Source organism: Neofelis nebulosa, chromosome 2, assembly GCF_028018385.1.
Source record: "Neofelis nebulosa isolate mNeoNeb1 chromosome 2, mNeoNeb1.pri, whole genome shotgun sequence".
Classification (NCBI taxonomy): Eukaryota; Metazoa; Chordata; class Mammalia; order Carnivora; family Felidae; genus Neofelis; species Neofelis nebulosa.
In genome coordinates, this window is record NC_080783.1 from 116,297,430 (window position 1) to 116,316,478 (window position 19,049).

The 19,049-nt window shown below is 47.1% G+C and overlaps 3 protein-coding genes across 7 annotated transcripts in view; 1 reads left to right on the forward strand and 2 right to left on the reverse strand.

Annotated features, from left to right (window-relative positions):
• The window catches only part of GABPB2 (GA binding protein transcription factor subunit beta 2), a 35,532-nt gene extending 30,701 nt beyond the window's left edge, over positions 1-4,831 (reverse strand). For 4 of the 5 annotated variants that reach the window (XM_058715822.1, XM_058715825.1, XM_058715824.1 and 1 more), the window contains exon 1: positions 4,313-4,831. The gene's annotated coding sequence lies outside the window, so the exon portion shown is untranslated. The remainder of the gene's footprint in view (positions 1-4,312) is intronic. The other variant, XM_058715821.1, reaches the window with a different exon arrangement.
• A 1,178-nt stretch (positions 4,832-6,009) lies between these two features.
• On the reverse strand, positions 6,010-12,335 carry MLLT11 (MLLT11 transcription factor 7 cofactor). The gene is made up of 2 exons (XM_058715844.1): positions 11,582-12,335; positions 6,010-7,259 (listed from the first exon to the last, which is right to left on the reverse strand). Exon 2 carries the CDS (start codon positions 7,251-7,253, stop codon positions 6,981-6,983), a length of 273 nt encoding a protein of 90 aa, XP_058571827.1. The 5' UTR covers positions 7,254-7,259; positions 11,582-12,335; the 3' UTR covers positions 6,010-6,980.
• Positions 12,336-12,474: 139 nt separating this feature from the next.
• CDC42SE1 (CDC42 small effector 1) lies at positions 12,475-18,660 on the forward strand. The gene is made up of 5 exons (XM_058715845.1): positions 12,475-12,631; positions 15,719-16,033; positions 16,578-16,688; positions 17,635-17,723; positions 18,014-18,660. Exons 2-4 carry the CDS (start codon positions 15,980-15,982, stop codon positions 17,707-17,709), a joined length of 240 nt encoding a protein of 79 aa, XP_058571828.1. The 5' UTR covers positions 12,475-12,631; positions 15,719-15,979; the 3' UTR covers positions 17,710-17,723; positions 18,014-18,660.
• The last annotated feature ends 389 nt before the right edge of the window (positions 18,661-19,049 follow it).

A 19,049-nucleotide genomic window follows, 5' to 3' on the forward strand; every position in this document is an offset into this window, starting at 1 on the left:
AAGCCAGAGGTTAGAAAGACTTGCAAAAACATAAAACAATGCCATTCTTCTCATTATTTAACTCGGAAGATACATTTCTTATAAAAATGTGTTATTTATGTTAACACGTACAGGATTTACTATTGTATTTTAATGAATGAACATTTTTAAATTAATTTCCAAGAGCACCTGAGTGGCTCAACCAGTTAAGAATCTGACTCCTGATTTCACCTGAGGTCATGATCTGACTGTCCTGAGATCAAGCCAGATTGGGCTCCGCACTGAGCGTGGAGGCTGCTTAAGAGTTTCTTTCTCCTTCTCCCCCCCACCCCCCCGCCCCCGCCACGCATGCACACACGCACTCTCTTGCAAGAAGAAAACGCATCAGGAAATATGAAGTAATTTCAAACAAGTACCTGTCATAGTTAAAAAATAAATAAATAAAAATTAATTTTGAAAATAGTTAAGTACCAATAGATATAACACATTGGTGTCCTCAATAATTTTTAAGAATATAAATGAGTCCAAGGGGTACTTGGGTGACTCCTTGGTTAAGCATCAGACTTCGGCTCAGGTCATGACCTCACAGTTTGTGGGCTCAAGCCCCGTGTCAGGCTCTGTGCTGACAGCTCAGAGCCTGGAGCCTGCTTCAGATTCTGTGTCTCCCTCTCTCTCTGCCCCTCCCCCACTCACACTGTCTCTCACTCTCAAAAAAATAAATAAAACATTAAAAAAAAAAACATATATATATATATATGTAAATGAGTTCTGAAACCAGAAAATTTGAGGCTCATCGGCTTAGGCAAGTCATTCAGCCACCATGTGATTTAACCTTCCATATCCATATCCCAGAGCATTGTCCTCAAACCTGCATGTCCAGGAGACCACCTGAGAGTGTTCAGAATGAGCACAGCTCACACTGCAGTCCAGACCCTTTGAATGAGTATGTTCACAAGGAGAGGATGGACTTTAATAGCAAACTTCTATAACCTACATGTCAGTTTTCACAACTTAAGAAAATGCTAAAGAAAAAAATGATAGCAAAACCTTATTATAGAAAACCAATACTTTGTATTTCTCCGTAATCACCTTCCTTTTAAAATATCAAAATTGCCTTGCAATTTAATTATCTTATTACTAATACTTAACAATTTTTAGGAGGTTCATTAGTCATAAATGACTCCCTCACATTTTCTCAAATTACACTATACACATATATATACATACATACACACACATATATATATATGGTATGTATACATTATACATACACAACACACATATATATACGGTATATATAGTACATACATACACATATGGTACATATAACATATGGCGTATGTATATATATAGATATAGATATAGATATAGATATAGATATAGATATAGATATAGATAGGTAGATATAGATATACACAGTATATCACCAAGTCTTAAACACTTCCATAATAACTGGTCACAAAGGAAAAAGACTGGCAAAAGGCAGAAGTATCTTTCTTTTTTTTTAAGTTTATTAATTTATTTTGAGAGTGAGAAAGAGTGCAAGTTGGGGAGGGACAGAGAGAGAGAGAATCCTATGCAGGCTCCACACAGTCTGCATGTAACTTGATGCAGGCTTGAACTCAGGCACCGTGAGACCATGACCTGAGCCAAAACCAAGAGTCAGATGCTTAATGGACTGACTGAGCCACGCAGGCATCCCAGAAGTATCCTAATAGTGAAATTTCAGCTGTTCTTTACCACAAAAAAATACTGTTGAAGGTTGGGGTACCTGCCTAAGGAGAAATCTGGTTTGCTTTACATTCCAGGGAAGCTGGTATTTCTAGAAAATGAGACCCTTTATATAAATAAGTTGATTTTATCCCACAGAAACTGTTGTCTTTAGCATGTGAACTCTTCCAAAGTATTTTTGAAGTCAATGTTTTTCACTATAGTCTGCCTTCATATATATATATTAATTGTATCGTTTTTCTTTAATCATATTTGTGACTCATGGATCAGTACCTCTAAATGGCAACTGACTCAGATTTGTCATCCCATTCTTTTTTTGTTGTTTATTTATTTTGAGAGAGAGAGAGAGAGAGAGAGAGAGAGAGAGAGAGAGAGAACTTCAAGCAGTCTCTACGCTGTCAGCACTGAGTCCGAAGTGGGGCTCAAACAGGACTCAAACTCACAAATCATGAGACCATGACCTGAGCCAAAATCAAGAGCTGGACCTTTAACCGACTGAGCCACCCAGGCATCTGTCATCCCATTCTTTAAATAGGCCATGAAAAGCCTTATTTCTTACTATACAAAGATATAGTTAAACTTTGGGATTAGAATGTAAGTAGGGAGTTATATTCATCACTGATAAAAAAAAAAAGTCTAGAAATGTGCTCAAGGTTCTTTTCTCCCCTATCCTCCATTCTTTTGAGTTAACCTGAAGCATCTATCCAAAGTTAAAAATAAAATGTATTTTTAAAATAGTATTTTGGGGCTCATAGCTGGTTGACAGAGGAGTGTGCAACTCTTGATCTTATGGTCATGAGTTCCAGCCCCACATTGGGTGTAGCAATTGCTTAAATAAATAAAACTTTAGAAGTAATAATAAAACAGCAGCATTTTGGGGGGACTGTATTCCCTTCTCCCATATCCTATGTAAATGCTGACAACACCCACCAGACAAGAGATGTGGCCAAAGAGTCCAGAGGAGCTTGAGGCACTTTCAAGCTCCCTGATTATTGAAAACACTGGGAAAACATTCTCCCTTACTGGACATACCTCTACTTTTCCTATATCGGAAGTGAAGAACAAAACAAAATCTGGTCTAACTTGTCTCTTAGGATTTTGGAGATGAATAAAATAACAAAGTACACACTCCCTCTCCCAAACAAACACACAAGAACTCCAAATAAGTGTGGTTTTTTAATTAAAAAAAAATCTTTATTTATTTTTGAGAGAGAGACAGAATGTGAGTGGGGGAAGGTGGGGGCAGGGGGAGGGAGGGAGACAGAATCTGAGGCAGGCTCCAAGCTCTGAGCTGTCAGCAAAGAGCCCGACCCAGGGCTTGAACTCACAAACTGGGAGATCATGACCTGGGCTGAGCTGAAGTCAGATGCTTAACCAACTGAGCCACCCAGGTGCCCCTAGATAAGTTTGTTTTAATAACTGATGAAGTGCTTGCACTGTTGACAATAAAGTACTCTTATTATCATAGAATAATTACATTTGTTGACATAAGAATTTGTGGGGAGGAGATGTAGGGGGTTGGGTGGCTCCTCTGTTAAGCATCTCACTCAGTTTCCACACAGGTTATGATCTCACCATTCATAAGACAGAGCCCCAAGTCTGGCTCTGCAGCTGACAGTGGGAACCCTGCTTGGGATTCTCTCTCCCCTTCTTTTTCTGCCCTTTCCCTGCTTGCACGCTATCTCTCTCTGAAAATAAATAAACACCAAAAAAAAAAAAAAAAAAGATTTTGGGTGGGGCAGTTCTTTCACTGTTATTAAAGAGTGTATGAAAATACATGCTTAATAACATCTCTATTGGATTGGGTGGGTCAAATGGCACTAGGAAAATATGGCCCCTGACGGCCAAAAATGTTGTTAAATTGTTGGAGGTAAGTCACAGAACGTCCTTTTCTGTAGATGTTTAAGAGAGAAAGAAGTCCTTGTGGGAAGAAGGAGGGGAATGGGATAATCTCTGCTGGCTCAAGGAAATCCGTGAGAACAGAAGAAAGGTAACGAGAAGGAGAAATGGAATTGAAGAAGCCATAGTATGACGACCCATTTTTCTTTTTCTCTTGCACACGTCTCCACCGGGCAGCCAGCTGTACAAACAACTGTGCCACAAATGAGGGCGGGGCCCTTACTGCTCTTGCAGATTACTGAACTCCCTCAAAATCTTTAAGCTACTACTTAAGTCAGACAATTGAGAGTCCCCGTTTTTTCCTCCATCACAAACCCTCCAGTTGCAGACAGCAACACTGTCCTTCAGGAAGAAGAGTCAATGGGGGTAGTAAGCCAAGGTCTTGGCCCGGCGGGGGGCGCTAAGCTCCGCGCTGCCCCCTAGCGGTCACCTCTGTGGCCCTAGTTTCCCTGGGTCCAGCTCCCCAGCCCCAGGTCTTACACCCACCCCTTTCTTCACCTCCTCTCAGTCCCCTCCCCTTCCTCCCGGCCGCATCCCCTTCCTCTTCGTCCCCCTCCCCGAGCTGCCCCCGCTCCGGTGAAGGGGCGCCGCTCAGTCTGCACCCAGAAGTTCGGGGCTGGGCTGGGCGCGGTGCGCCTTCCCACGGCAGTCTCCCTTCCAGCCCTCACGCCCCCCAGAGTCCACACATCTTCTTCCCCCTCACCTCCTCGTCCGGGACGCTGCCGGCCGCGCTTTCACCGAGCCCGCCAGTTTGGTCCCGTTTCCTTCTCTAGTTAAGACTCCCTGTCACTGACGGTTACTTTTTGGCCTTTTCATATATGCATATTTTGGGGGCCTTTAACCCCCCCTCGTGGAGAAATGGAGGCAACAAGATGGCGGACCCGGAAGTGAAGACTCAGCGAATACAATTTCTGGCGGAGGGATCTGTGAGGAGACAATGACCAGAAAACCCAGATTTCCATTAGAACCGAAGAGCGGCACACCTCCGAGGCTCATTTTCTTTCCACCGAAGGCCTTTTGAAGTGGAAAAGAGTGTATCCGAGACGACCCAGAGAGGACTATTTGGCGAGGCGGAGGATTGTTGTTACGTGTCTTACGTGTCGTGTAGTTCCGGTAGGGGGATGGACCCGATGGTTTGTTTTGGCGCCAAGAGCCCGGCGTCGTGCCGACGGCAAATCGGTATCAGCGTCGATCCTGTACTCTCTTGGTAACTTGTCTCGGGGCCAGCCCTAGGATTGATGGGAAAAACTTTCTGTCTCAGCCTCCGGTGAAACTGTTGGAGACGTTCCTGGCTTTGTGCTAAAGTTGAGCCCTGGTGCAAGCTGTCTGCTCAGAATAGTGGAACAAATAACGGAGGCTTTTTTGAGGGGCTTGGAAGCGCATGCAGATTGAGTTTGCAAACCTACTTAACGCATTTTACTTACCAGATGATTCTCACCTTCGCCCACCGATCGCCACTACCTAAGGGCAGCGAGAAATCGGGAAAGAAGCCCTTCAAAAGTACGTGAACGTAGAAAAGGACACATTCCGGCTCTACTTTCATTAGATCTTGGCTTTTGTCGGTTTTGGTGGGCCTTTCAAAGCCAACTGTTTTCGCGTCTACCTCCTTTTCTGAACTTGGTAGTGCCATCTTTAAAGTATGGCATGCTCCCCAAGTATGATCCACCTTGATATTTACGGGTTCCCTTTTTTTGAGAGTCAAAATCTTGTTTCATTGCCGTGTGTATCCTTTTGTATCTCCTGGCTCATTGCCTTTCGAATACTAAGGACCCCAAAACGACCAGTGTGGCTTTGTTTTTAATGAGTTGAGTTATAAATAAGCAGTTAACATATTTGCATGACTTAGTTTCTTTTTTTAAGGCATCTATACTGAGATCATTAAGAGCACGGTTGGTGGGGCGCCTGGGTGGCTCAGTGGGTTAGGCGCCCAACTTCAGCTCAGGTCACGATCTCGTGGTCCATGAGTTCGAGCCCCACGTCGGGCTCTGGGCTGATGGCTCAGAGCCTGGAGCCTGCTTCCGATTCTGTGTCTCCCTCTCTCTCTGCCCCTCCCCCGTTCATGCTCTGTCTCTCTCTGTCCCAAAAATAAATAAACGTTAAGAGCACGGTTGGTGCCACAGATGCCTTCTGAGACATCTAGAATTACTCCCTATGTTGGTAGCCAATGGTCAAGCAGAAGAGTGGTTGTTTGCATTTCTCCCTAAATAGCTTTGTAATTTTAAGTTGATTTTACCCTTATTGATACCTATCCAACCTGATATTCATCATTTTTAATGTACAAAGGCTACTAAAAGAACTCTTATTGAAAGACAAAATATATAAGCTGAAGGTGAAAGCAAGGCTAATTTTGGAGATCTATACCGCTTCTCTTTGAAGAGAGAGAAAACTAGAATCCAGGCCTGGGATTGAATGTCTTTATTCAAGAAATGAGAAAATGGCAGCACAAATCAGCAGCAATAATTTTGGAAGGAATGGGGGTACAAGGTGTAGGGTCATAATGTGATTATTTCAAGGTCTCAAGGTAGCTGAGGAACTGTGCTGGAGGCCCATTGATCAGTATTCTCCATTGCAGACGCAGGAGGTGGCAAGACTAAAACACTAAAGGCCAAACCTTATGCCTTTTAGAAACAGAATCATACCTTACAAATTATCATAGTACTCAGCAAGATTACATTTTAAGATTTGAAATTGGAGTCATTTTCCTCAGCTAGCGTTAGGAGCAAAGTTGTAAAGTGGCAAAGGTTTGAAGGACTACCCCTTTGACAATATAGTTATTTCTGAAACAATTCAATTCTTTCCCTTATTTTCGTTTTCCATGAGGTATTATCACCTCTTGTTTTATACCTTTCATTACACCCGATTTCTCTGAGGAAAAGAAGGTATTGTAAGGAGCAGGATCCAACAGCGAGACTTAACACCTTAACAGCCTTTTAGAAATCCTACTGTCTTGTAGTAGATAATCTCAAAGCTTCCAGGGTTTTCAGCGACTGTTGAAGAAAGATTTGTGTTTACCGATCTGGAGCAGGATATTAAGCTTGAGCAATCTCTGAAGAAGATTAAAATGAAAAAAAAAAATTGTCCCCCATTTTGAACTACTATACTACTCTCTGGCGCCCCCCACCAGGCTTCTTTCTGGAATTAGTGTCTGGGGGGATAACTTTGGGGCTTAAGGGCTTTTGAGAAAAACTGATTAAATAAATAAATAAATAAATAAATAAATAAATAATACAACACAACTCTGGCAGATTCATCAGCACCACCTCAACACCATAGAGGGGAGAGAGCAAGATTCACAGGACAAAGGGTGGGAAGGGAGGGGCTTGCAAGGGAAGACAGTGAGGGCAAGGTGGTGGCAGAGAGGAGTCTTGGGCTTAAAGCAAGTCCAATTCGAAGGAGTGGATGCTGGCAATGGGAGCTCTCCAGAAGTTGAAGGTGCTGTACTCCAGGAGGGCATCGCCTTCGGAGTGTTTCTCCTGTTCAACTCCAGTTGGTTGCCCGGTCATCTTGCCAGCGCTGCTGTCTTTGATCTTGTAGGTGGATGTATCTGACAGACCCAGGCCTTCCAGCTCCGACAGATCCAGCTCTGGAATGGGCATCCTCCAGAAAAGAAAGGAGCTGTACTGGCTACTCACAGGGTCCCTCATAACTTCCTAAAAAGGAACCAGCTGTTAGTCCTCATTCTACAGCAACCTCTTCATGGCCCATGACCTTTCCTTACTTAAAAACTTCACAGGGACACCCAGGTGGCTCCTTCGGTTAAGCATCCAACTCTTGATTTGGGCTCAGGTCATGATCTCACCGTTCGTGAGACGGAGCCCCCCCGCATTGGGTTCTGCACTGACAGCACGGAGCCTGCTTAGGCTTTTCTTTCCCCCCCTCTCTGCCTCTCTCCCACTTGTATGCACGCCCTCTCTCTCTCAAAATAAATGAAGGTTTAAAAAAAAAAAACATAAACCTTAAAAAATAAAAACTTCCCATTCTCATTTGCCTCTGTACATGATCCAGATTTCCTAGGACAAGCTTTGGGAACCTTTCCTTTATTACTATTTTCTACCATTTCCTGCCTTCTCTCATCTTGGAAGGACTTATTCACTGCCTAATGCTTCAAGTCAATCTTGGGTCTGGTTTTCAAGGCTTTCTAGAATTTGGCTCATCCTTCCTAGCCATAGTACAGTCTCTGCTAGTTATGCTCATTTCTGTCTTGCTTAACTTTGTCTACTCTCCATCTTTTGTATTTATTATTATTTCTTTTACGTACAAGATCATCGGTTTACTATAAAAGGATATAACTCAGGAATGGCAGATGGAGGAGATACACAAGGCCAAGTACAAGAAAAGGGCGCAGAGCTCCCATGCCCTCTCCAGGTGCTCCACTCTCCCCACATCATGTGTTTCCACCAACCTGGAAAGCTCCTCTCTGCTCTCCATCTTAAAATACCACCCATGTTTCAAGACTACCAGGAGTCCCTAGAAGAATTCAAGTCCCTAGAGAAATCATTCCCCTGAATTCTTATGTTTTTAAATACTTGGCTTTTTCCTAACTTTGGTTTAATAGGTACCTCTAAAAAGGGCTTTGAGAGAGAGAGAGAGAAAGCATGAGCCAGGAAGGGGTAAGAGAAAGAGGGAGACACAGAATCTAAAGCAGGCTCCAGGCTCTGAGCTGTCAGCACAGAGCCTGATGCAGGGCTTGAACCCATGATCGTGCCCTGAGCTGATGTCAGACGCTCAACTGACTGAGCCACCAAAGCACCCCTAATTTTCTCTCTTTATCCATCCATAACTTGCCACTCCCATCTTTTAGCCCACAGGTAAGCCTTAACAGCCTGTATTTGTAGTTTTCTCTAGCCTACCTCTCCTTCAAAACAAAGCCCAGGTAGGTGCTGAAAGAATTTTCCTATGCTATAACAAGACCTTGATTCTCTCATCCTAATGCTAGAATTTACCTGAGAGCAAATGGATTGGGAATTCCAGGTAAGGAAAGTAAGAGTTTAGACCGGAAGGAGAAAGTCCTTTGACCGAATTCGATACTTTTCTCTGCTCTAACAAGTACTCCTATCATCTTTTCCCACCCACACCCTGATGTTACAGGACTAGTATGCCTCCTGCACCCTGCTGGTTACTAGCCAAGAAGGGGCAAAAGCATTAGTTGAAATGTTCCCAAAGAAGCAGAATGAACATTCCACTGCCTCCAAAAATAGAACCCCCATTTTAAAAGGCCTTCCTCCCAGTACACTCCATTGGCTCCTACCAGGCCTGAGGCTCCTAAACAGTGGCTTTAAATAGGTTCCCAACTGCCCCCATGTAATGTGTTAGGCGAACATGAGAACCACTGCACTACAGGAACTATAACCGCATATAATGTGAACTGTCTCTACTGAGCCAGAACAAAAAAGCCTTAATCTAGAGCACAGTTATGTGTGAGTGTAGGGGCTTTAGGACTGGTGAGTGGGCAGACCAGGATGTTTTTAATGTTAAAAGCCAGTTCTCAGTTGCTCTTTTTCTTCTGAGGTTCAGGCTCCAAAGAAACCCTGGGAACTGAACATTACTCAGCAGAGAAATTGCTTAGAAGGAAGGTTATGTGGGGACTGGAACAGGGTGGGGGAGGGTGCTGGAAAGGTGAGGTCATCATTCTATGATACTCAACTCTGATCATTTCCACAGTAATTTCCAGAGACATGTGCACAGAAAGAGAGTTACAAAAAATGGTTGGACCTATCAGATTACCTACTCTGGCTTCAGACAGGGACCACCTTAGGATCATCAGTGTTACGGACTTCTGACCAGAGACTTTTTTTTTCCTCTTTTTCTTCCTTCCTTCCTTTTCTTTTTTTAACTAAATTGCCAGTTACTTGCCTACATTGCTGGCTTTTTTTTTTTTTTTTTTTTTTTTAAATATCTCCTCCCTTACCAGTCCTCTCCATATCAAGCTTAGTATAATGTGGGCACATGATAGAGTCTTTAAAAAATAGAATCATAGGGGGGAAAAAATCATAGAATTTTAAAACTAGAAGACATGTTTAGGGTTCCTGGCTGGCTCCATCAGTGGAGTGTGTTACTCTTGACCTTGGGGTTGTGAGTTTGAGCCTCATGTTGGGCGTAGAGATTACTTAAATAAATATATTCTGTGCTGTAACATACGGTATATTTTTTTTAAAAAAGGAAAGAAAAGAAAACATGTTAGAAATTATCTGCTGACTCATGAAGCCTTCCAGCCAGTTAGAACATAGGTCTCATTCCCATCTGGTCTTTGTTGATGTGTTGTACATAGATAGTTGCGTACAGTTTTATATAATCCTATACCAATATTCTCAAAACTTGCAAGAATTTTTAGTTGCTGAAGAACAGATACTCAGTAGACTAGATGTTGATTGTTCCTGTGATTCTGATCTGAATGATGAAAACGCAGAAGACAGCAAGCTAGAATCTGAGACAGTGAAAAAGCTCTTTGACAAACTGACTCCTTTTCTTAAAACCAGATATGTATAAAAATTGTCCAAACAATCCCTGAGCGTCTGGCAGAGCATATCTTGCAATAAAAAAATGCTAAAGGAAATTTTACAAAATATTAACTTACAAGGCCTAAAATCTCTAGCTATGCCATGAACTCGGAGACATGTACACAGAGTACCAAATGCATAGAAAGACACTCATACAAGCATGTATGACATTTAAATTCAAGTCAAGAACACTGACCACACAGAAAATTGCAACTAAAATACCATTCACACTACTCTCATCAGTAAGGAAATTCTGGTGTTTAATATAGTATGGATTTAATTCCCAAGTCTCCAAATTTTGCAGAAGGTCCCTGTTCAGCAAGCTTTCTCTTCCCCTCCCCAACTGTTCTCCATCCATACCTCATCTCTCTCTCCATTTCTTCAAGGGCTTGGACAGTGCCTTGTGCCACAATATATGTTCAAAAAATCCTTCCAAATGTCCTTCATTTTAAATGATCCAGATACTTTAGGCAAAGGTAATTTCTAAATATCACCCTTTGTATTCTTAGGGATACATGATTAGCAAATATATAGTGTAAAAAGACACACTCTCTCTGAGCCCCACAGACACACCCAAATACCCTTTGTCTAGATCCTCTGTGGGAACCCAAGGCCTACCTGCCTGACAGGGCCTTGCTGTGTCATGCTGCCACCATTGGGGGGAATGACAGGGATGGTGGTTGGAGGGGATGGAAGCTCTCTGGCATTTCAGTATAAGTGCCTCCCTCATTCTGGTCTTGGATTTCCCTGTTAGCCATGACCTTCCCCCATCTATTCTCACTGAGCTGCAAATAAACATTCCTTCCCAGAATGTGCTATGTAGCTTTTGTGGGCTGTACTGATTTCAATAATAGAATCAGGCAGTTCTCCAACACAGAGGCTCCCACCTTCCTACCTCAAGCTACCTCTTTCTTTGGAGCAAAGGTTTGAGATGGGGAGTGGGAGGCTGTTAAACGAGAGGTCAGGATTACTTTCAATATTATGTCATCCCTTCCCCCAAATTCCCTCCTATGGAGACAAATAAGTTTGGGATGAAGGCAGACACATCAATGGAATACCACAGAAAAAAATATATATATAGGGAAGTACAGGCTAGAGCAATACAGTAAGACTACAGATTCATCAAAAAACAGGTAAAACAAATTATAGCTTGAAAAGGAAGATGGAGATAACAAACGAAGATAATAAAACACCTAAGACAAATTATAGGCAAATAGATACTTGAAATGAGATAAACGCTGAGAAATAATAATTCCATGTAAATTGTTAGAAATTAATGTCTGTGTATTAGAAGGCAATAATGGAAATCTTAGCAAAGGGATCTAAAAAGGTGACCAAAACCTACCCATTGTTCACAGCGCCCCTTCTCTTGAACTGTCCCCCACCTCATCCTTATTAAGGGTCTTCAACCTAACCAGAAGCAGCTGCTCTTTTATCTTTGCAGCCCCGTGCCCCCTTCCCGCAATTTAGTTTACCTGTTATCAATGAATTACTAGTGTGTTCCCAAGATGGAAGGAGTACCTCGAGGGCTCCGGCGTCCGCTCAGGGCTGGAGAAAAAGCAAGCTGTTGGGGCTTTGACGGCTTTGTCTTCTCACTCCCTCTCTCGCTCCAGTGGCTGAGTCTATCTGCTCAGTCTCCCCCTGCAATGCAGCCCCTCCTAAGAAGGGCGGAAGGAGTCCCCGCCCCCTCCTTGCCTGACTCGGCTAATTCAAATGATAGGTTCCAGAACACTTCAGGGAGGGAGACAGGATTAAAGCATCTCCGTAGGCTTTATTGGTCGGCACAATTATTCCGGAGCTCTTCCCGCACCCCCCTGCTGCCTGGGGTGCAATGAATGAGTAGTTAATTGTCCCCTAATTTTAGGCTTATGGATTTAAAAAGCCTTAACTCTGGATAACAATAGAGGGGTGTCCCTTTATGCCTCAATTTAAGGATTTCAAGTTACGAAATGTTTTATTTTTGAGAATCCGAAAAAAAATCCTCGCCCCTCCCCCCTCCAATCCCTACTCCTGCGACTCGCCTTCGCACCCTCACAATGAGTAAATAAACCTAGCCCCATTCCACTTCGGGGAGAGCACGGGAGGATGGGGTGAGGTGCTTCCACGAATCTCTAAACTTAGTCGGGCCCGGGGGATTTGGGGGCTCCTCTTAGTTTTGCCCCGCAATGCCTGGCGCGCAAGGGGGGACATGAGGCTGCGGGCATCGCGGCTTGGGCGCCCCCCCCCCCCCGCCCCCGGCCCGAGCAGGGGTGCCAGCCGGCCGAAGCTGCCAGGCCACCTCCCAAGGCCCCGTGTGGTGCAGTGCCTCGCCAGTCCGGGGGGGAGCAGTGCGCCCAGCTCCGGGCCGGACGGGTTTCGTAATCGCGTCGCCGCCGTTTCCGCCCCGAGCCAGCCCCACCTCTGCCGGCCCGCCCTCGGCTCTCCCACCGCGCAGCGGAGCCAGCCCGGGAAGCCCACACCGGCGGGCACGGCGCGGGAGCCCCCACCCGCGGCAAGCCGCAAGCCTCGACGCCGAAGCGCGGCAGGTGAGACCGCGGCGGGGGTCCCCGGGCGGTGAGCCCCGCCTGCGCTGCCGGGTGGAGACGCACCGGATGCTGGGGGTGGGGGAAGAGGGAGGCCGGGGCTGTAGAGATGCAGGGTTGGTGGGAAGAGGAGTGCGTTCCCAGAGGAACAGTCTCCATCCCCGCCCGTGCGGTGCGCAGGCCGTGGCCGCTGAAGGGCAGAGGGCAGGGAGGGACTGGGATAGGGGGTGGGGGGACGGAGGCCAGAGGGGATAAAGTCTCCGAGACTCACTAACCTTCGGCGGTGGCGTGTGCCGGACAGTGAAGCACACAGCTGGTTCCTGGGACGGCCAAATCTGAGGCCGAAGCAGCCACAGAAGACAGTGACAGTCTGGAAAATTCACAGCGGGATCCCAATCCTAGTTCAGCGTTGGGAGGAGCAGAGGATTTCTGGGTAGAGTTGGGGAGTGGACAGAAATGCAGTCCATGGGACTTTGTCTCCTGGGGAGGGAGCTTAGGGCCTAGCTTCGGTTCCTAGTAAGCCCCCACAAGACCTTCCTTGGGGAAAGGCACAGTCGGTACTGGGGCAGATGCCTGTCACTTGATCGAAGAGTGCTGTTCCCCCTACTTCCCCGGAGCCCCTCAGCAGCCCTGCGTGTCGGGAGGTCTCCACAAGGAACCAGCTGCAGCCCCGGGCTTAGAGCCAGAATTGCCCACTCCATTCTCTCAGTTCTCTTTCTCTTTCTCCAGCTGCTTCTTGTGAAGGCTTGTTGGGCAGCGGGTTGGAGGCCTTGGGGCTGAAGGCAGCGGGACCGGGAAAACCGGTTTGGGGCTAGAACAGGACTGGGGAACTACCTCTGTACATCCTTTCCCACTGGAACCTTTCTCCCATCCCTCCTCCTGCTCACTCCCCCAGTGGTTGGGAAGCTCCTAAGTCCTAGTGTGACCTTGGTGTCTCCAAGCTCCATCGTTCAGCCTTCCTATTTGGGACTCAGGCCCATTTCTCAATGCTACTAGGCTGTCAGGATATGGCCTTACACAGTCTAATGCTGAGTCCTCCTGCTCTCTTCCCAGCCCCTTCCCCTCCACTGGGGAGCTAAAATAGTGGGCAGTGAATGCAGGTGTCTCTTCCTCCTGGGCTTACCAGCTCCGGACTTCATGTTTCCTCAACCCAGTCATCTCTAGATACTTTAAAGGAGAGTGGCAGCCCGTTGCTCTTACTTCCTTTTCTGGCCTGTACCCCCTGCCACCACCACATTCACCCTGCCCACCCTTCTCCACACTCCGACTCCCCTGCCAAGTTTCAGAGACCCTTATGTTCTGTGTCCTGGGGAATGGAATTTCCTGGTCACTTCTCATCATCATTGGCCCTTTCGTGCCAAGTCCCACACACACATGCTTTCCCTCCACCCAGCTCTTGCCAGATCCCTGGAAAAGGAACAGAAACGTCCTTGTTCTCTCCACTGCCCCTTTCCCTCCCTCTCCTCTCCTCTCCTCTTCCCTCCCGCCCTCCACTTCTGTCCACTCAGCTGGGTGTTGGGGGAGAGTCCACTCTCTGTAAAGCCTGGCTGGGGGTATTGGGGGTTTCCTCTGATTCTCCATTGTTTTCTTCATTCCCCCGCCTGCAGCCGTTAACACCCGCCACCACCACCATTGCGACAAACCCTGTGACTGACTGACTTCCCCACTGACCACAGCTCCCCTCTCTGGACAGCTGTGTTCTGACTTCCGCCCCTGTCTCATTACTCCTCCCCTCCAGTGGTGGGAAGGGAAGTAAAGCTCAGGCTCCTAGGTCTTTCTCTCCCCTACAAGCCATATCTTAGTGTTTGTGTGATCTCATCCCAATGCTATATTAGAAAATCCTCTCAGTTCTTAGAGCGGTCTTGGGTCCAGAGCATCGGGGTTCCAGATGTGGAGGGGAGGGAGATTCCTATTCGTGCTAGAGTGTAATACTCATGAAGCAGCCCCATTTGGAGTCTTTGAGGCTGCCTGTATCATAGGACTGGGGAAGTGCAGTGAGCCCAGGGGAAACCCAGGTGTGCCCTAGCGTGGCTGGCCGGGAGGAAAAGGGAAGGAAGTTCTTCCCTGGGCACTAATGCTGTTGGAAAGTTCCTCGTGTCTGGTTGGCTGGTGAAGCTTGGGAATGGAAGTGGAGAGGAGGGAGGAGAGAACAGGTCACAGCATGAGAGTAGGAGGCAGGCGGGGAGGCCTGAGGCCCCATGGGGGATGAGGCAGAGCAGAGTGGCACTGCACGATGGGATATGTGAAGAGGGTGGGGAGCTGGAGAAAGACGCCTTGTGGGACAGAAGATACCTGGTACTTGTGTCCCTACAGCCTGTGCACAGATCATCTGTCCAAGGCACACACGCCAGAATCCTTGCCGTGCCACATATGTGCACGCAGAGGTGCACACACAGGAGTGTGGTGTATACAGCCTTCGGGAAAGATCTCAAGGTCGAGTAATAAAGGAGTTGTTGAAGGGAGAGGTTGGATCTCAATTGAAGGAAATGAGGAGGAACAAGGGCAGGGATTAGAGAGGGAAGAAACTCCTCACCGTAGAAAGTCTTTCTTGAGGTCCAACCTGCTGCAGTTAGTCAACTACAACCTGGGCAGTCAAGGCCTCTCTCAGTCTTAAAGAAAATCTAGATGTTTAGGGTAAGGTAAGGAAAAAGGGAGGGACAAGGGTGGAGGCCCTGTTTGTGAGAACAAAAAAACCACCATTTCCTCTTAAAGGTCACTTAACTGCCCCTCCCCATCTGCCCTAAACCCAAGGAGATGGGAGGAGGGACTTGTAGCACCCCCAAAACGGCTCCTTTGTGCCAGTGTCCCTTGGCCCCTCCCATCCTCACCCTAAATGCTTCTATTCCCTGCCTCTCCCTTGGTTCCAGCAGCTCCTCAACCGCTTGGTGCCCTTCTGGTTCTTTTCCTTTCTCTGGGCATCACACTGTGAGGTTCCTGTGTTTGGAGAGGTTAGTGTTGGGTGCAGGACCAGGGTCTTTAAGGGAGAACAAGAAGATCTAGGCTCATCAGGAGGCTTCTCAAGGGGGGGGCTGGTGGTAGAGATGGGATTTCTCACCAACTTTCTTCTCTCTTTACTTTCTGCCCATCCAGGTTTCTGGGGCTGAGGAAGACATAACCTTGGGCCTGCCTGCTCACCCCAGTCTCATCCTGCTAGTCCCTCAGGGTCTGAGACGCTGACCTTCACTGCCCAGCCAAGGGTACCACAGACTGTGCTGTCTCCAGACCCGTCCCGCTGAGTAAACCCGGGTTGTCATTACACCTGAGGGCACTGAGGAGTGGGCAGTCAAAGCACCAGAGCAAGAGCCCTCTGGGGCCTCAGGCAGAGGAGTGAAACTGGAACCATCAGGGAACATGAGTGAATTCTGGCACAAACTAGGTTGCTGCGTGGTAGAGAAACCCCAGCCGGTGAGTCCCCAACCCCCCACCCCCACCCCCACCCCAGCACACACAGAAGTCAGTTACCGCATCCTGTGAGGCAGACACAGCACCCAGAAAGCACCCTGCTTGCCTCCCTCTCCGTCACAGTAGTCTCTCTGGCCAGGCAGGTGTGCACATGGGATACAGGGGAACTGGGAGACAGAGGAACTGAATAGCCCTAGCTATCACTTCCTGTTTCTGTCCATTCTGGGAGTTGTAGGCGGAGCTTAATACCTGTCCGTCCCTCCTCCCCGCCCCCCCCCCCATTGTTTCCTCATCAGCCAGAGGTGACTTTGATATGTCCTTTCTTTGGCATTCACTCTGTAGGCTCCTGTTGTTGTCACCCTGCCTGTGTCCTCTCTGTGTTTATATTGTTAGACCTTAGTGATTTCCCTGTTGTGATGCCACATACCCTTGCCCATCAGGCCCTTAGCTCTTCCTTTAGTGGTTTTCAAGACCACTAAAAGTGGTTTTCCACACTTCGTGTGGAAGAGGGGGCTTCAGACTTAACTCCCCTGTCTTCTCTAAGCAGAAGAAGAAGAGGAGACGAATTGACCGGACCATGATTGGGGAACCAATGAATTTTGTCCACCTGACTCACATTGGCTCTGGGGAGATGGGGGCCGGAGATGGACTTACCATGGTAACAAGGCAGTGGGGAGAGGTTGATGTGGGATTGCGGCCTAGAACCATTCCCCTTTTTTGAAGTTTAAGCAGGGGACATGAATACTCGATGGGGAAGTAAGAGGCTAGGATTCTAGTCCTGGTCACCAGCCACATAAACCTGAGACCTGGCATTTCAGGTTTCTGGCCTAAGCTCCCTCATTTTTATAATTAGTAAATTATTCTTTACTGGGACGGGGGATATATGTGACCCCAGAGTTACTTGGAGGGCTTTTCCCCCAAACCAGACCCTTCTATTAGTTAAGAGTTAATAGTCATATTGTGGCCGGGTGCATTAGGACAGGAAAAAGACTGAGCACCCCTGTCCTAAATAACGTCTAATACACTTTTCTACTCTCAGAACAAGGGAAATAGGCCTGGAGATAGCGAAGGAGTCTTTTCACCAATTGTGAAACTCCGATAAATATGAGAGAGTCCTTTGTGAGAGTCTTATTAGTAGAAGACCCTTTTTTTTTTTTTTTTAATTTTTTTTTCAACGTTTTTTATTTATTTTTGGGACAGAGAGAGACAGAGCATGAACGGGGGAGGGGCAGAGAGAGAGGGAGACACAGAATCGGAAACAGGCTCCAGGCTCCGAGCCATCAGCCCAGAGCCTGACGCGGGGCTCGAACTCACGGACCGCGAGATCGTGACCTGGCTGAAGTCGGACGCTTAACCGACTGCGCCACCCAGGCGCCCCAGTAGAAGACCCATTTTATCTCATCCTCATGAAAGTCAGTATGAAGGGAGACACTGAAACTTCCCTTGGAAGAATGGTGGTTGGTTTTAACCTTTTCAGATTGATTTTTTTTTTTTTTTTTTTTGCCAAAGCAATGGGGTCTGCCTCTTCCATGGAGGGCACAGGGGAGATCGCTTCCTTTGTGATATCAAGACAGGATGAGGGTCTCACATGTGCTTTTTCACAGACAGGTGCTGTCCAGGAGCAGATGAGATCCAAGGGAAACCGAGACAGGCCATGGAGCAATTCTAGGGGCTTGTAGCTCCGACAGGAATGGTAAGTAACTAAGGACACCCGTCCAACACCTCTAGCCCCTGATAGCACATCCTGACGCCCACCTCAGAACCCCAATCCCCTGCAAGAATGGGAGGTGAGAGAAGGAAGTATTAGGATGGGAGAGTCAAGAATGGAGGACCCAGAAGGGCAGAGAGACAGCGAGGCACAGACAGATAGAAATCGAGAAAAGAGCATGCTGCGGAAATAGCCGAGAGTCTACACTAGCTGGTGCCTTACCCCTCAGTTTTCCTTGAGACTAATCCTCCTTCTTCAATTTCTTTTTAAATCAGGTTCTGCTGTCGAAGCCTCCACTCCATGTCCAGCCCAGAAGAGATGTTGCTCCCTCCTAGAACCAGTGACCCCAGGGTCCCTCTTTTCCCTATCTGCCTATTAGTGCCTCAGAAGGCTTGGGGGCTGGACTCCCTCTATTCCCTCTGGCTATAGCCCCTCCTGGAGATGGGGTCAAGGCAGCAGGACTGACCAAGTGACTACTGGTTGGCCAGAGGAGCTCAGCTGAAGCCCCGGACACTCTCAGATCTGAGATAGGAGTTTTCTGGGAACCCAGGATAAGTTCCCTTCTCCTGAATGACGGTCTAGGTGCCATCTGTTTTAAACTCTTAACCTGGAACTCCTTAAATGGGGTAGGTGAGTGAGATTCCCAAAGCTGAAGCCGGCTTTGCTGAGAAGCTCCTTACCTGCCCTTCTTCTTCCTCCTGGAGTGAACTGAAGCAGACGTCAAGCAGGGAGAGGAGGGGAGGGTGACCACTGCCGAGTCTACTCTTTCTCTTTAGATCTCAGACTTTAAGCTCACAGCCCCTCAGTATCTCTCTGCAACTACCAGGGTCTTTCTCTAATTAGGCCTCTAACCCTGTTTCTGTAGCATTGTGAGTCCCCCAACATCTTTCTTTAATTAAAATTTTAAGATGAGTTCTCTTAATGACCTCCCTCCTTCTACTACCTCTGCCCTTGACCCCATCCCCACTAGGAACGTTTTTGTTTCCCATTGATTAAGACCTAGGTTAGAGGTGGATCTTAACCTGATGGTATTCCATTTAACTCTTGGGGACCTTGCCTGCCCTCTGCCAATCTCCCTGCTGGCCCAGGTGAGGAGAAAGAGGGATCTGGAGAGAAACCCAGAATGTTGCAAAACTAGGAAGTAGGTCTCTGAGTGGACCTCCGAACCACTGAAGATGGGAGGAGTGGTTGGTTGAAAACAATCATCTGTAAGTTTAGGGATCTTCCAGTCCTTACCACATGGGAGCGGGGACACCTCTAGTGCATGGATTCTCAACCCAGACACTTTTGACATTGGGTTCTTTGTAATGG

What these genes read in the sequence shown, in the direction of transcription:
- MLLT11 (XM_058715844.1), bottom strand. Translation starts at nt 7,253, where the DNA reads ATGAGGGACCCTGTGAGTAGCCAGTACAGCTCCTTTCTTTTCTGGAGG.
- CDC42SE1 (XM_058715845.1), top strand. Translation starts at nt 15,980, where the DNA reads ATGAGTGAATTCTGGCACAAACTAGGTTGCTGCGTGGTAGAGAAACCC. An exon ending in TGGTAGAGAAACCCCAGCCG is followed by an intron (nt 16,034 to 16,577) that starts GTGAGTCCCCAA and finishes TTCTCTAAGCAG; the next exon opens with AAGAAGAAGAGGAGACGAAT. An exon ending in CCGGAGATGGACTTACCATG is followed by an intron (nt 16,689 to 17,634) that starts GTAACAAGGCAG and finishes GCTTTTTCACAG; the next exon opens with ACAGGTGCTGTCCAGGAGCA.